The sequence below is a fragment of the Arxiozyma heterogenica genome, assembly GCF_036370985.1.
Source record: "Arxiozyma heterogenica strain weizmannii chromosome Unknown scaffold_9, whole genome shotgun sequence".
In the NCBI taxonomy this organism is placed as follows: domain Eukaryota; kingdom Fungi; phylum Ascomycota; class Saccharomycetes; order Saccharomycetales; family Saccharomycetaceae; genus Arxiozyma; species Arxiozyma heterogenica.
Genome location: NW_027042662.1, coordinates 429877 through 447333, shown reverse-complemented (window position 1 = coordinate 447333; position 17457 = coordinate 429877). Strand labels below are relative to the sequence as shown.

Sequence of the window (17457 nt, the reverse complement as noted above, 5' to 3'; positions counted from 1 at the left end):
ACCCTACCAAATAACAAGACACCTCACATCCGCATAGCAACGTAAGAGATAAAAATAATACAAGACAGAAGAGACAAACAGATTAAGATAATATGCCAAAAATTAGATATATATATTACGTATCTAAAATTCTACAATTACATTCTACGTAAAAGAAAAAAGTAGAAGATACTTATGACAATTGCGAGATCATTTCATCTAAAATACAAAACAAACGGATTAACAAATAAATATATGTTTGTATATAAACAAAAAAATCATAATCTTCTACCTCTTCTACCACCCTTCTTTCTGGTAGAGTCAGATGGAATTGGAGTAACATCTTCAATTCTTCCAATTCTTAAACCAGATCTGGCTAAAGCTCTTAAAGCAGCTTGACCACCTGGACCTGGGGTCTTGGTTCTTGTACCACCAGTAGCTCTAATCTTAACGTGGACAGCAGTGATACCAACTTCCTTACACTTGGCAGCAACATCTTGGGCAGCTAACATGGCAGCGTATGGAGAAGATTCATCTCTGTCAGCCTTAACCTTCATACCACCAGTAACTCTAGCGATGGTTTCCTTACCGGATAAATCGGTAACATGGACGAAAGTATCGTTGAAAGAAGCAAAGATTCTAGCAACACCAAAAACTTGGGAGTTATCGTGAGTTTGAGCAACTAATCGTAATATAAAAAAAAATTCAACAAAATAAAAACAACTTGAAAAATTACGTATTGCAATTTTTTTCGTGAAAAATAGTTGTTAGTATCGTAAAAGTTGAAAAAAAATAATATCATAAAGATAAACTGATGCTGCAAAACCGAACTTTAGTTTCTCTTTTAGCGTACGTAGTTACAACATTATCCCCAAAAGCAATGGAATAAACAAAATATATGTATATAAATATCTAAGCTGCACTCCATAATCCACAACAACAGGGTTGTTGAGGTATATTCATAAACGCAATTCAGTACAGTCAAATCACTGCTTCCAACTTGTCACTATAAGTACTCATACTTGAGATAAGGGAATCACTTAAACACGTTTGCCAATAAAACAACACACGAACATGAATAAGCACACTCTACCTTAACTCAATTGCTTAAAGAATAACTAAATGGTTTTCAACAGGATATCACCCCCTAAACATACCGCTAGCCATTCTGCAATATTTAGTTTGTCACGGTCTCTTCGTATGGGAACCCAATATTCGATGTAAGAGAAGCAACTGTGTGCTAGAATAATTTCATCTATGCTCTTTTATAAAAGAGTAAATTCTAGAAATTTCCTCCAAGTTTTTTCGCACGTCAGGATAATCAATTATGCCCAAAGGAAAAATTAAAACACGGACAAAAAAGTTATCTGCGTGTTTTTTTTTTCTGAATTTTTTTTAAAAAGAAAAAAAACTAATTATTACTGAAAATGGAAAGGACACTTGCCAAAAGTAAATAGTTTGTTCACTATAACAGTCCTAGCTTTTTTTTTGCATAGTATTTAAAAAGGTATGGGTGTTGAATATGGGCCCCTTCCTCCATAATACAGTAATACCTGACTGACGCTTATCCAACTATATAGATTGTCCAAGAATTACCACATATACCTAGAACATATGGTGGTTCGTTAATATATCTTATTAGCAAGACAGTATGCAAATTTTCTTCCACAAGAGGGAATGTATGACCCGTCTGGAGCACAAAAAAAGTTACGTAAGTTTCACCTACACTTATTTCATGCTTAAAGAGTCATATATATAAGATTATTCTCGAATCGGGTTGTAGAGAAGAGATTGTCTGGGGGTTGAAAGTGTTGAAATCAAAAAAAAAATTCTCGATAACAACGTCACAATTCTACTACAATAATACCCATTCTGAAAATGTACATGTAATGATTTTCTTTGAGGGAAAGATAAATATAAAACGAAAAAGAAATGATATAACTGCTTTCCCAGAAAAATGCCAGAAAGGACTACCCAAAGCAAACTTGCAGATTTCAAGAAGTGAACACCTTTTTATGCAGGTTATATACATATATATATATTTACTTTTGTCTATTTCTTTTTTCTTGGTAAAATTTTTTTGTTTTCTCGCTAAAAAAAAAAAAAAAAAAAAGAAGAAGAAAAACGCGATACAAAATTATTTCAGTGAAAAAAAATGCCACTATTCTTTTTCCTGTTTTTTTCTGAATAGAAAGAAAAAAAATTAGTTTGACATATTTGTATTTATTTATAACAGGTAAGGACATAAAAATATCTCTAAAATTCAAGTTATCTTTGCACTAAGACACAGAGTGATAAAAAGAAAATCAGAGGTTTATGTTATTAAAATGTTCTTGAATGATATATAATCAGTAATAAATTTTAGGACGGTCTCTTCTTCTTACAAAAAAAAAAACAGAACCAGTTTAAAGTACTTTATCATTTCAAATCTTTGCTGAAGTTGAGAAAAAACGACATCGCCAAATCTGCTAATTCTATTTGCATTTGGTACTCGTTTAAGGTAGTTATTTGAATAAGATTAGGATATATATGTATTGGATACAGTAAAAATTATATGAATCACATATCTTATTTTTTTTTTTTTTTGTTTTTAACTATAAAGATTTTGGGTATAATAATGAAGATAAGTCAATATATACAATCCTTATTACGAAGTAAAATTTTTCACTGCAATAGTCAAGTCCCAAAACAAACAATAATAAAAAGGATGTATTCTTATATGCTGTTAGTATGAATTTTGTAACCGAACAGATTTTGACACTCTAATTCTTATCGAAATAACAACGAGAAAATTTATTGTTAGACTATATTTGTTTATTATTATTGTCTTTTTTATTGTCAGTATCACTATTCTATTTTAATTATTCGGAGTTTTTTACTTATTCCTTTTTCCAAATTGGTAATGTAAACTGTAAATAAATGCTTTTCAAGTGATAGATAAACAGGTAAAAAAGAAAAAACTTAGCCAAGATTCTTGTTAATCTATGTTTTTTTCTCTCTCTTACTTATACCTCAAAAGAATTACCATAAAAAGATCCCTTTTAAGTGTATCCAGGTTTACATATATGAACGTAGTAATAACAAACTAAAAAAAAATTAGTGTTCGAGAGCTGAATATATATACTTTTACTTTGGAAAATTTCCCACTTGTAATACATTTCTATAATCAACTACGTATGACACATTTGTACAGGGTTGAATATTGTGTCATCATCTAATCTTACTCATTTATCTTATGTACATATAATTATATATCATAATATGTAGGATCTGTTTATTTTTCTTTGTCGTGGGAAATTATCAATCTTTTAGGTTATTTCTTTTTAGGAAAGGTAGGGTACGTTGCATACAAAATTTCTCTTCTTGGTAAAAAAAATTAAAAAAAAAAACACACACTCTGTTCACTTTTTTTTTTAATTTCTTTTTCTTTCTTTTCATCGTCTGTGGCGATGATGATACTGGTGGCAGATGTATGGGTGTATTGACTGGTGCTCTTATCCCTTTTGTTTTTATCTTTGTTTTTGCTTTGACTTCTATAGAAGTTGAGATCGTAAAAATGCAATTAACAAAACATATCCCACAATGCAGGAGAAATCAACGCCTTGACAGAAAGAAAAAAAAATAAGTGAATAAATAAATAAAAACATTAAACGGATTAAAGAATATTGGAAGATCAATTAATATAGTCCAGATCAAATTAAACAGACAAAAAAACAAACTAAGAAAAAAATAGAAGTCATTATTTATCATTGCATAGTCCTTATTTTCTATTTTAGGGACCACTTTTATGATATCGGAGAATATTCAGATAATTACTAAAAGAATAAGAAAATAAGTTCATTATCGATTATATTTTCATCGTTGTTTTTTATTTATTCTTATATTTTTTCTTTTTTTTTTTTGTATTTCTTTTTTCTATGAAATATGGATTCAGAAGGTGCATCTCAAATCATATCTGCCTTGGAAGTTATATATACTCCAACCTCAAGTAATGAAGAAAGATTGAAAAGTCAGCAGTTTTTGGATTCTGTTAAATTACAAGACGAATCGCCATATTGGGGCTATCAAATTGCTCTTAATAACCCAACTAATTTTATTGTTAAGCACTTCGGTTTAGGTCTTCTAGCCGATTCAATAAAAACCAAATGGAACAAATATGATTCCGAAAAAAGAATCACCATAAGAAAATATATAATGGAATTAAATTATAGAGTTCAAGATCAAGATCCACGTTACATTAAAGAAAAACTGGCTTATCTCTGGGTTGAAGTAGCCAAAAGATCATGGGGAGAAGCACTAAAGGGAACCGACCAATCTCCACAGTTATTATTGGAATCATGGGTGGATATGGATACCAACCTCACTGAACTATGGGAAATTAATACTGCATCTAGGGAATTGACTCTAATCATCTTTCGAATATTATTCGAAGACATTTTTCTGTTAGACGATATGATTGTTTTGAAAAGAATGACCATTATTCAACCTCTATGTGTCATGCTAGTGTCTTCAATGGATATGTTTGCTGCAAAATACAAATTTACTGAAAAATGGACCCTTTTCAAAGCAACTCCAAATGGTTGGTTCTCTATATGGATATCAGAATTAAATAACGCTTTGATTGCCAAAAAATCAGAGTATGTTATAAGATTACTAGAGACTTTAAAAACTTGTTTAAATTGGCCATTAAGTAATGTCATTATTGAAAATGATGTTTTATCTACTCTATTGCAATGTTTTGTAAGTGGTATCCCAAAAGCTCAATCAATGGCTTTAGATTCGATGCATATTCTTTTGACACGTCCATATAATAATGAAAAACATTACCAGTTGGTTATTAATAAAGTCTTTGATAGTATGGATATTTTGGGTCAAGTTTATGATGAATTGCAATTTAACCCAAAAATGGGTGTCAACGAGATTAATTACCCAATTATTAAGAAATTTGTTGATATGATCAGTTGTCTTTATGTTTGTGTTTTTAAGGTTGATGATAATAATAATCAAATTGAAAAATATCTAAGATTAGTTTTAAAAGCAACTTTCAATCCAAGTTTAATTGTTAGCGGTTTAACACTTGACTTATGGTGTTCGTGTTTAAGAAATGATGAGTTTTTGCCTCTTTTGGATAAATTTGTGATACCTGAACTATTACAATTCTCTGCAGATGCATTAGTATACTATGAACAAATTGATGACCATGTTTCAAAATTTTTCTCTGAAATAGATTTCCAGTCAAAATCAGAATATCAAGCTTTTTGTTCGGGTTATAGAAAGAAGATTAGAGATATTATTAGATTGATATCTTGTGTAAAATTGGATTACACTTATGATTGGTTGAATCTAAGATTAAACAATTATTTTTCCACTCCATATGGACAGCAGGTCCTAAATTCTACATTTTTAGACAATAAAACAGAGCCTTATTTGGGAGCTTTATCTCAATTTATGATTATAGAATGTTTTATTAATGGGTGTATACGATGGAAGATATGGTACCCAAGTGATAAAAGCGATTACAATAAAAAATTGGATAATATTTTAGGTAAGTTAGAAATTTTATCAAACCAATTAATTGCATTAAATATTAAAGAACCATCTTTACTCAAGAAAGAAATTCAAAATTTTGCTCTTTTCTTAACAATGTTGAAGGATAATGTTCTTTTCACATTGTTAGAAAAGATTATAACTACTGCAACCATGGATTATCCTGGCATCGATTTAGAAGAACGTAGTGAAGAATCTGAGGCTGTTAGAGAATTAAGATATGCATGCGGTATCGAATTAAATAGAATGGCTTTATTGATGCCAGAATCTTTAAGGGCAATATATTCAGATTTGGAAAATGTTGTTGTTAAAATTATGCCAAATCTTTCTTATCATGAAAAAATCTCCTTTAAATCATTTTTATTAACAATTACATTAAAATCTTCTCTTGATAGAAAACAAGAAAGATTTGCAGAAATTGTGGATCCAGAATTAATTGCATGGTCTGAAAAGTCTACTGTAGTGGGCTTATCAGATTTACCATGGTTTATGGAAAGACTCGGCATTGTGCAAATTGCGGAATATTTCCAAAAGAGAGGTATTAAACCTGATAGTGACTTATTAGCTATACCAATAGATGAAGAAGGTAAGAAATTAAAAAATGAATTAAGCAAACGTTGGCAATCCTTATTTCCAGTAAGAGCTACAAGAATGTTTATTCATTATTCAATTCAGAGTATCAAAAATGATGAAGAGTTTAAAATGTTACAGGCACTTTGGAGACCTAGAATTGTTCCAATTTTACCATATATTATGAGACTATTATATCAACTACAAGCATATCATGACCCTGATAATTGGAAGGAACTCCCCGTTATTGTTCAATCATTTGTAAAATATTCCACAGTAGAAAGGTTTTGGGAAGCTGGTGCATCAAATAAGTCTAAAGATGAATTTATTGATGAACATATGAAAGCAATGCAAACTTTGAGAGATTTTGCTGACTCTGTAGGTCATATTGTTAGATATACAAGAGAATACACATTGTTAGTAATTAGTGCCATCTCTTCTCTAGGATCTGTATTTTATGAATTGGACGATGTTCCTAGATTACTGTTAGATTCCATTGCAATTTACAAACCTAATAGTAATATTATCAGTCCTGGTGTTTCAACACATGGCTGGAAACATATATTAAATGTAGCAATTAGACCAATTTTGAAAAACTGCCCTATGGAATGTGCTAATAAGTTTATGCCTGCTTTTCTACCCTCTTTATTTGACACCCTGGATATTTTATTGTGTGAAAAATGGTCACATATTATTACAGAGAATTACAATGCTACTGGGCCAACAGATGATGATGAAATGACAGAAAAGATCTTAGAAGAAAATTTAACGAGACAATTAACTACAGTAACTGTCCTTATATTAATAGATATTATTGGTCAAGTTGGTTCTAACTCAAAACAAAAATTGAATAATTTACAAGCAAAGATGAGAAAGATTGTTTTTAATGATATTACTATGTTAGCATCTTTCTTAAAACTATTAAATCACCTTATATCTTTTAAAGATAGTAAATGTTCTTTCAATGCAATCCTACTTATGAAATCCTGCTTGGCTGACATTTTGATTAAAGACGAATCTGTTGATCAATTTTTCACCGTAGAAGTTATGAGAACATTGCTTACCACTTTATTATCACAAAATGCTAACCGTGACTCTTTCTATGAGGGATTGTATGTCTTTACGGTGTTATTTTTAACATTATGTAGGGAATATGAATCTACGAGGGAATATTTAAAAAACATCTCTTACGGCTATGATATTGATGAATTATACGAGAAAGTTAGAAAAGTCGAAAATTTCAAAAACCAAAGGCAATTAATGATAGAATATTTTGATCATGTTAAGAGTGCCGGTGGTGCCTCTGATGATATTGCAGATACCCATGGGGCTGTCGAACGTAGAAGACAAGAAAGGAGAGAGGCTAATTTAAAGAGAGTAAATGAAAAGTTAGTTCAAAAACATAAAGATCCCAGTGATCTTTTAGATGATCCATCTACAGAAAATGGGGCATTTGCTAACTTGTTTGGTGCAAATTGATCATTAGTATCATATGCTAGAACAGTTATTAAAAAGGTGTAATGAACTATCAACACAATCTGTTTTGATTATAAGTAATTTTTTAATTAGAAGTATTTATTATATATTAGAATTAATATCTATAAAGATATTTATATATAAGACTATTTACTAAAAATGTTACAAGCACAATCATATAAAAAGTTTGTCAAATACAGGAAAATATGATATATTATTGAAAATCAAGAAGACTGTTTGAAACATTAGAATAATTATTATTACCAACACTTTATATACCATAAGTATTATGTATCTAGTACTTATTTTTCCGTATTGTTATCATTACACACATTATTAAAAGTCTAATAGTGAAACGTTGTTTAAATTATATTTGATAAAAGAATTTGTTGCATGATTCTTATATAATATACATAGGCAAATAATTCGTTATAAATGTTACTGTATCTTGTTAGGACAAGAGAAAGTTGTGATATATTACCTTCTAAATCCGCCACGGCCGCCACGACCACCTCTGGCTCCTCCACGGCCTCCACGGCTACCAAACCCACCTCTGGCGCCCCCACGGCCTCCACGACCACCTCTAGCAGCACCACGACCACCACGGCCAGCTGGAGCACCGGCAGCTTTCTTCTTTTTTTTGGATTTTGGCTTTGGTGGACCAACAACCTTTGGTTTTGGAATGAATCTTTCAATTGGAAGTAGTTTGTCTGGAGCAATATAAAATTTATCACCTTCCTTAAAACTAGTAGCTTGTACACCTTCAGCACACTTGATAGTGAAATAAACTTCGTTTAATGGACCTAAAATTTCGTCAACTTTACCGACTTGAGTTTTATTCTCTAAATATATTGGAGCATTGAAATATGGGATTTTAGTGTTAATAGAACGACAAACAATATCATTTTCACAAGGATGCATGAAGGCACCCATCTCTAAGACCGTATCTGGTGGACCTTGCTGAATTGGTCTTCCACCAAATCCTCCACGGCTTCCACCACGGCCTCCACGGCCTCCTCTGGCACCACCACGACCTCCTCTAGAACCTCCTCTAAAACTCATCTTTCTTTATAACACTTTTATGGTTATGTATTTTACTTCCTTTTCAAAATTACCAATATAAATTATTGATGGTAGAATAATTGAGATAAGCTAACTTGAGGTATAATGATCCGAACAAAGTCCACACAGTGATCAAATGGTAGATTGATGGAGCCAAATATATCCTTTGTATTAAAGCTTTGTTTTCATCTCGAGAGAAATGAAAAAAAATTTTTTTTTGTTTTCCTACTTTCTTAATTTTTCATCAAAATAAAGTCAAGTAGCCACGTGACTTTTTAAGGCTTTTTACATAAACTGAATTAGATTTTATATATATAAAATAAATAAATAAACGTGAACAAGAAAATTAATGCGATATTAGTAAATAAGTTTTTCCAATGCTTATAAATAGATTGAACGTTCATTTAATTTACTTTTATTACTACTTTATACGGTGGATTCTATCTGTTTAAGAATATTGAAACAATATTTCAGAAATAGTAATTGAGTAGATTCTGTTTTTTGGTATTAATAGAGCATGCATCAATTATTTAAGACCTAGTATCCTGTAATTTTTTTCAAAATGATAATACTTGTTGTTTTGAAAATAAAAACAACATTTTGAAAAGTCTTGTATTTAATGGGGTACTTTTTTTTTATTGAATCAACTTTTTCTTTTTTTCAATGTTTTGTTCTTCAACATTTCTTGTTTGCAATCAGGACAATACCATTTACCAGTAGGTGGTTCCTTTAAGTTGACACATGGGTAATGAAACCATTCATATTTGCAATGTGGACCATCACATGCAACCATTTCACCATATGAAACACTTTGACAAAAACAATACAATGTTTTATCTTCTTCTTCATTATCAGCAGCACCAGAGAATAATTCGTCGTTATATTTTTGAGTTTCAGCATCCAACTCTGTACTGCCCAAAGGAGTTGGAGATACCGTACCTTTCCGTATATTTTGTTTTTGTAAGTCACTACTTTTGTTTACAGATGTTGATCTCTTGTGTTTCTTCCTTTTCATTGTTGATCCACTAGTAGAAGTGCTAGATGGGATAGCTCTTTTCTTCTTCTCAGTTCCTATACTTAATACAGAATTTTCTCTTGATAACTCAGCTCCACTTTCGACCTCATCTTCTAATGGAGCCAATAATCCATCTTCTTCTAGTATATTAATATTATTTTCCAGTTTATTTAAATGTCTTGATACCATAAATAAGGCTGTATTGGCTAAAATACACTTTTCATATTGTATTTTCTTTGCTTCTTCAATACTATCTTTGAGTTCTTTATTTATCGAATCCTCTTTTACATAAGTAGTTAAGGACCCATTTTGTTTCAAATGTTTCTGTAAGATACTTTCTTTCTGTTTATATTTCTCCTTGATTTCATATATCTCTAAATCATGAATCCGTATCTCTTCTAAAATGTAAGCAAATTCAGCCTCTAAATTTGATATATCCTGAACTGCTTCGTCTAATGCTGAACTTGGGTCCATATTTATATTACTTGATAATTTGTACTATATGCTTCTCTTGATACCATAATCACATGTCTATTTGTCTGACTTTTCCTGTTTGTATGTTTGTATGTGTGTGCGTAATGTATGCGTGGCAATCATTTTATTTATTAACTTGCATTTCTTTTTGATGAATTTTGTTTTTCATAAATAACAATTAATGTAAAATCCATTATAAAAATAGAGTTTGATGGACAGTGATGCAATGGTTAACCTAATGCACACGCATTTATATACAAGATATATATTCATAAATAACTAGTTCACTTTGATAGATATATACATGCATAGTCTTGTAGAGAACAGGAGTCAATAATCCTTTTGTTATTAACTTCTTGTTATATTATATTTAAGCTGAAACGAAGAATTTTGTTACATTCTTTCTATTGGTTTTATTCCTAGAATTCTTAACCCATTAGCCAAAATTTGTTTTGAGGCAAGATATAATGCTAAATGGGATGTTGCTATTTCTATGGGTTGACCAAGAACCCACAGTGAATTATAACATATGGAAATTTGATGAGAAATTGCAAACAAATAAGTGACAAGTGTAGAAGGTTCTAAAGACTCAAGCGTTTTATCTAGTATGTAATGATACTGACTAAGTAGTCTTACTAATTTTATTGCTTCAGGTTTATCATTGAGAATCGAAAGGTTTGCAGTTTTACAGTCTTCAACAGTTACTATATCTTTAATTCTGCTTTCAATAGCACACAATCTTGAGTGAGTGTATTGCAAATAAGGACCCGTGTTTCCTTCAAAGGATAACATTCTTTTCCAATCAAATTCATAACTATTGATCCTTTTACTTTTCATATCTTGAATAAGAATTGCAGATAACCCAAGTTTCTCCGCAATATTCAATATTTTCGATTTTTCCACTTCCAATTGTTTCTTAGATTTCATTACATTCAACATCTGATTGGTAGCTTCTTTAATTATTGTATCTAGAAATACAACATTTCCTCTCCGAGTAGACATACCTTTAACCATGCCAAAGTTTATGTGCTCTAATTTGTCAATCCAGGAAACTTTTAATTGACGCATAATTTCAAAAAGTTGTTGCATATAAAGGTCTTGTTGGGAAGCAATCACATATATCATTTTGTCGAATCCATATTGGTTATAACGATCAATACACGTACAAATATCTCTAGTAACATATAGTGATGTGTTGTCTGATTTAGATATAATTATTTTACCTAAGTTTTTATTGAATGGTGTCAGATCCATAATTGTAGCACCATTATTTTCTCTGGTTAATCCCATATCTTTCAACTGTTTTAAAATATCAACAATTGATTGTTGTTTTATTTGTGATTCTCCAGAATATATGTTAAATGATATCCCCAACTTTGAGTATATTTGAGTGTATTTTTCTACTGATAGATTACGAAATTGATTCCACAGTGACAAAGCATTCAGATCTCCATTTTCCATTCTCCTGAAAAAGGATTGTGCCTGTTTCGATAAAGATGATTCATCAGTTTCATTATTGCTCTTCTCAATTTCAATTAATTTGTTTGTTTTAACGTACACTTCAAATAAATGAGTAATCGGATCCGCTTTTAATTTTAAAGGATCACCAAACTTTTCATATCCAACAGCTAAAATCCCAAACTGTTTCCCCCAATCACCTAAATAATTCATTCTAATAACACTCCAACCAAAATTCTCAAATATGTTAGAAATAAATTCACCAATAATTGTAGATCGAAGATGGCCTGCATGGAATGGTTTTGCGATATTGGGGGAAGAAAATTCAACTATGATTTTCTTAGATGGAAAACATTTTACTTTTCCATATTGCGAGCCAAATATTAATATCTCAGGGATTATTTTATTCATCATTATATTTGTATTAAAAAAAAATTGAATAAAGCTGTCTTTGAATACCACTTTATCAAATAAATCTTGTTCATGTAAAATAGACTCAATTCTCTGTTGTAAATCTGGGAAATCCTTAATATTCAAAGCTATCTTTGGTAAGGGAAGAATTAAATCACCATCATTTAATTTATTTGGTTTTTGTAAGGCTGAATATATAACATTTTTATCAACATTTAGTATGCGATGTAATTTTTCTGATATATGGGTTTTGTAAGAATTCAGTATATTGTAGTTTTTCGGGAGAAATAGTTGATTAAAATTGTTCTTACATATTCTATGACAGTTTAGCAGACGGATAGATTGTCCGAAAGATTCCTTGTTGTTAGCAATACTCAAACTATACTGGAAAAAGTTTGATTTTGGTATTAATCTAGAGATATTTTTGTTGCTTGTTATTCGAAAATAGAACATATAACTCGATGATAATGAAATATAAAAAGAAAATAGATCAAATAGATCTGTAGCTATTTGGAAGACTGGTTGTACTTATTTATAAAATTAAGTTTATTCTCGTGTCTCTCGCTGTTTGGTATATCGTTAATGTGACAATATAAATGCCTATTTCAATTAATTACTTTTTTTCGATCTTCGAAATTAGAATAACGCTTTTAGTAAAATATCTTTAGAAAAATTATAAACAATGGTAAATATTTAAGAAGAAAACAAAAAGTAGTAAAACGAAGCTCCTTGTTGAACGAATCTGTTTTCCAGTCCTTACTGACTGCTCATATAGCATTATAGTATAATAAAGGCAGTATAAAACACTTATGATTTGTTTCAAGGTATATACTGTTTTTGTCGTAACGATTCAATACCTATTTCCAAATTACTTTAATTTATGTAAAAGTATGTAGTAAAAAAGTCATAATTTAATATATAACGTGAGCATAATTAGAAGATTCAGTTGATGTCTATAATATTTATATTAAAACGGAATAAAAAAAATTAGGTCTATCTGTGTGTTTACAATGTAAGTTTGAATTTCATTATATTTAATTGTTCATTAATGATTCTGACTGTTTCTTTTTATTATATTACAACTTATTAGATCGACTATCTAACATATCTTAGATCACTTAAGATCTACCAAACATTCTCTTGTAGAATGGTTTGTCATCATTCATTAAAGCAGTAGCGTCATAATCAGTACCTCTTTTTGATGGTGGGACCCAGGATGCAGATTTCCATGGTAGAACACCTTCAGCGTACATGGTTTCAACTTCTTCTAAAGTCAAACCTTTTGTTTCAGATACAAAGAAGAAGACGTAGAAGTAAGCAAACACCATACATCCCATAAAGACATAACCGTAAGAGAAGTTGATTGCACCAGTAATAAATGGTGTAAAGAAACCGATTAAGAAACCCCAGATCCAGTTGGCAGCAGTAGCAATAGACATAGCCTTAGCCTTAATTCTTAATGGGAAAGTTTCTGAAATAATAACATATGCGATTGGAGCCCATGTGGTAGCAAAACAGAAAATATAGAAACAAGCGAAACAAATCATACAGTTACCAGCACCTTTAGATGGATGGTCTCTACCATTAGCCCATAACCTTGTTACACCAACAGAAGCGTACACAACGTAACAACAAACCATACCAATAGAACCCCATAACAAACAGTTACGACGACCGAATTTATCGACAGTATATAGAGAAAAACAGGTTGAGGCCAAATTGACCACACCAAACACAATAGAAGTTTCAAAAGAGTCATCCATACCAACAGCATTGAAAACAATAGTACCATAGTAGAAGAAATAGTTATCACCAGTCAACTGTTGTAAAGATTGAATCATAACACCCATAGAAGTACGTTTAAACATATTGGCGCTGAATAATTCTGCCCATGATGCTTCACCAGCAGCTCTGGCTTCTTCAACAGAGGCTTCAATTAAATCTAATTCTTGTTGAATGAATGGATCATCTGGAGAACATCTGTTAGCAGTAGAAAGAGATGCTCTAGCTTCTTCAATAAGACCTTTTTCAACTAAGAAACGTGGAGATTCTGGAACAAATGTCATACCACCAATCATGAATAAGGCCCATGCAAAACATAAACCCAATGGGACTCTCCATTGAACAGAGTTTGTGTATGTCTTAGTACCATAGTTAGTACAGTAACCAAGGAAAATACCTAGAGTAATCATCAATTGATAACAGGAAACTAAAGTACCTCTTAGTTGTTTGGGAGCCACTTCAGAGATTAACATTGGGGAAAGGACAGAGATACCACCAACACCCAAACCAGAAATAATTCTACCGATAAAATATTGGTACCATTTATTAATAGAAGCAATTTGAATAATAATACCAATAATATATATAATGACGACGACGATTAAACCCTTCTTACGACCATGAGTATCACCTAATTTAGATAAGACAATACCACCGATAGCACAACCGATATTAAAGATGGAGACAATTAAACCAGTTCTAACCTTGGATAAGTAGTGACTGCCGTCGTGAGTCTTTTGACCAAATCTTCTTAAGAAATCAGTTTGAGCAACGAAACCTGAAATCGTACCAGTATCCCAACCAAAAATGAAACCACCAAAAGCAACCATAGCACAAGAAATAGATATGGATAATAAGGCACCCTTACTAGATGCTGGTGCTAAGACTGGAGCAGACTCCACAGCTTCTGGGAGACCATCTTGTCCCTTTAGGAATTTATTTTCACTAACTTCATTAGAAGTATTTGAAGGCGAGCGATTAATTGAATTATGTGAGGAACTCATTGTTGAAAGTTCAATTTTGTTCTTTTTTTTCTAAAAAAAATACTCCAAGTTTTGGAATATAGCGTTATAATTTGGTGCTTATTATTTTGGGCTATTTTAACAATAAAAGAAGAAAATTTTGGAAAGTTCGAGCAAAAATATTGAACTTTCGAAATTAATCTGGGGTAGAAGTAATTGGGTTGATGAGTTTATATATCATTTGAAAAATTGGCATTAGCTATTATCGAAGAAACGGGATGAAATATTGGTTCCCCCGGTTTAATTGAATGTTTGGACGTGTACAATACTTACCTGTTTGTAAACAAAAGAACTATGGTTGGTGATAGATTATAGATAATACTTTTTTTCAATGGTAGTGTAAACAACTCAAATACCTTTTAGATAGTTACTAACCGCTTAGGAATTTATCTTGTAAAAATTGGTGATGTTCTTAGTAAAAGACGGCTCGGAAAAACTTGGATTAGAGAATTTTTCCGTGAACGTCATAATTTTTCCGGAAATAATAGCACTGAAGAAAATATTTTTCCTAACCGAATAATAGTTATTATAAACAAACAATAGAAAAAGAAATTGTAAAACAGACACTAAGTTGCGGAAGTTTTTTTAAAAAAATAAAAAGCATTTTCCTATTTCAGAAACAATAGAATTTTTCAAAAATATCGGCAGGTGATGATCATGTCAAAGGTGGGAGAATAGGATATTCAAAGAGAAAAGGGTAATTGTATAGAGATATTTTCGATTGAGTAACGTTCCTCATACAAGAAAAGAATCTCTTTTTTTGATTTTTTTTTTGTCTACATCTCTAACTTAAAATCAGCATACTTTGGTGTTATTTTCAACTATGTATGAAGAAAAAAAAAAGAAAATAATGGATATATTTTGAAAGGTAAAGGAAAATTAATCCGGGGATGTGTATTCCCCCATATAACCCACAACAATTTTATATATGGAGATGGGGTATTAGACTATTCTTTCTTTTCTCTCTATTCTTTCTTTTTGTTACCATTTTTTATGTAAGAGGTTCTATATCTTAACAACCGTTTTTTACGATATAGTCAACATTATCTTTAGCGTATTTTTCTCTATAATTTAATACCTGCAATTTCTTTTTTCTTTTGCTGCTTTGGTAAAACAATGCAGGAAACCACGAAATGTTGTAGTTCTTTATTACTATAATAATTAGTGAAGACGGTATACCTTAAATAAAAGATTATAGACCGATTTTGTCGATCTTACAGTATCATTAAAACCTGGGATTGCTTTAAAAATAAACAAATTAGGAACTAATTCAATATAAATCATCAAAGTCGCGTCTGCTTTATTTGTTTTGAGTGGTTTTTCTACGGATCGCGTAAACTTGAAAAAAAAAAAAAAAAAAAAAAAGAACAGCCAAATAGTTGTAGGAAAAAGAAAGTTTCAACAAGATCAAAATTCAGGTAAATATTATTAATCAAGGGTTTGCAGTTTTTGAACGGTGGCACTTATTAGGTGAGAAAATGACTTTTTCAGTACATAAAATGTATACATAGAAGAAGGTACTCTTTAGATTTAATTGATAAAATGTGTATACTTGACAAGTAGAATATTACATTATGTATAAGAATCGATTCTTTGGATTTTTTTGAAAGAGACTATCCATATTTTTGTTAGTATTTTCACTTGTAGCAAATGATGTGATTAAAAGAAGTTGAATTTCATCTGATATTATTAAATTTAGCTTATTCCACTATGTGTGTGTTTTCAATAAACTGGGTACATAAGAAAAAAACAACATTTCATTTTTCTTGTATATGTGGTAATGTATTTTGCTCTTGTAAACGATGTATGTAAGATCGTAAAAACTTATACATAATATTGTTGGAAATTGACATTATGAGAGAATGTTCTCAGCTCTTTTCTTTTTATTCAGACATAAAGTATTTACACCTAATTATGTTTTTTATTCGTATATATAACCGGATGAATGTCTGATAGTTTAATTTTTTTTTTCTTTTTCGAAAAAATATAAACAGAAATATACTATGAAAACAAAAATCTTTTAGGGAAGAGCATTCCAAAAACTTAATAGATGGTTGAAATAGTTTTGCGGTTCTACAGTCAAGTCATATTGAACTCTTAATGGGTATATCACATATGCATGCATATTTGATAGAGATTGTTTGACTTAATTTTTTGACGTGGTTCTTGTAAAAGGGCAGTAATTTCATTTTTGTCGGTATAACTTGTACATTACTTTTTTTCTTTTCGCCCTTAATCGAGCAATTTGGCCTTCTACATGAACTGTATTTCTTTTGAATCATAAGTTTTTTGATAGGATCCAAAGTGTGTGTTGTTCTATTGTTTGTTTATATACATACATTATTTTGACTAAATTTGTAACTTTTCAATGACTGACAAAAAAATAAATCAAAAAGCCAATATAAAATAAAACTAACCAATAGTCCTTTTAGAATGCATTTCCATTTTTTGATAAATAAAAATATGTAGAAAAGATAAATTAAAAAAATAAGAATGTAGTTATGATTAAGTAGCTAAATATAATGTGATATTTGAAGAAAGTATGTGGAAAGCCCATGGGAAATAGCAAATTAAAATCCATGAAATAGGATATTTACTTTATTAATAATTATAAATTAAGCTTTATCTTAAAATCAAAGGAACAAAAACAAATAAATAATT

At 30.5% G+C, this 17457-nt stretch overlaps 6 protein-coding genes across 6 annotated transcripts; 1 reads left to right on the top strand and 5 right to left on the bottom strand.

Moving 5' to 3' along the window:
* Positions 1-257: 257 nt before the first annotated feature.
* RPS14B (40S ribosomal protein uS11 RPS14B) lies at positions 258-1146 on the bottom strand (the record flags this gene model as incomplete). The annotated part of the gene is made up of 2 exons (XM_064861667.1): positions 258-661; positions 1137-1146. 2 exons carry the CDS (start codon positions 1144-1146, stop codon positions 258-260), a joined length of 414 nt encoding a protein of 137 aa, XP_064716622.1.
* A 2757-nt stretch (positions 1147-3903) lies between these two features.
* On the top strand, positions 3904-7575 carry MSN5 (karyopherin MSN5; the record flags this gene model as incomplete). Its single annotated transcript, XM_064861666.1, has 1 exon — positions 3904-7575. The coding sequence occupies one exon, from the start codon at positions 3904-3906 to the stop codon at positions 7573-7575; it is 3672 nt and encodes a 1223-aa protein (XP_064716621.1).
* A 474-nt stretch (positions 7576-8049) lies between these two features.
* On the bottom strand, positions 8050-8634 carry GAR1 (H/ACA snoRNP pseudouridylase subunit GAR1; the record flags this gene model as incomplete). The annotated part of the gene is made up of 1 exon (XM_064861665.1): positions 8050-8634. One exon carries the CDS (start codon positions 8632-8634, stop codon positions 8050-8052), a length of 585 nt encoding a protein of 194 aa, XP_064716620.1.
* A 643-nt stretch (positions 8635-9277) lies between these two features.
* Positions 9278-10123, bottom strand: YNG2 (histone acetyltransferase YNG2; the record flags this gene model as incomplete). The annotated part of the gene is made up of 1 exon (XM_064861664.1): positions 9278-10123. One exon carries the CDS (start codon positions 10121-10123, stop codon positions 9278-9280), a length of 846 nt encoding a protein of 281 aa, XP_064716619.1.
* A 393-nt stretch (positions 10124-10516) lies between these two features.
* On the bottom strand, positions 10517-12445 carry PWA37_005212 (uncharacterized protein; the record flags this gene model as incomplete). Its single annotated transcript, XM_064861663.1, has 1 exon — positions 10517-12445. The coding sequence occupies one exon, from the start codon at positions 12443-12445 to the stop codon at positions 10517-10519; it is 1929 nt and encodes a 642-aa protein (XP_064716618.1).
* A 665-nt stretch (positions 12446-13110) lies between these two features.
* Positions 13111-14778, bottom strand: PWA37_005211 (sugar porter family MFS transporter; the record flags this gene model as incomplete). Its single annotated transcript, XM_064861662.1, has 1 exon — positions 13111-14778. The coding sequence occupies one exon, from the start codon at positions 14776-14778 to the stop codon at positions 13111-13113; it is 1668 nt and encodes a 555-aa protein (XP_064716617.1).
* Positions 14779-17457: the final 2679 nt, after the last annotated feature.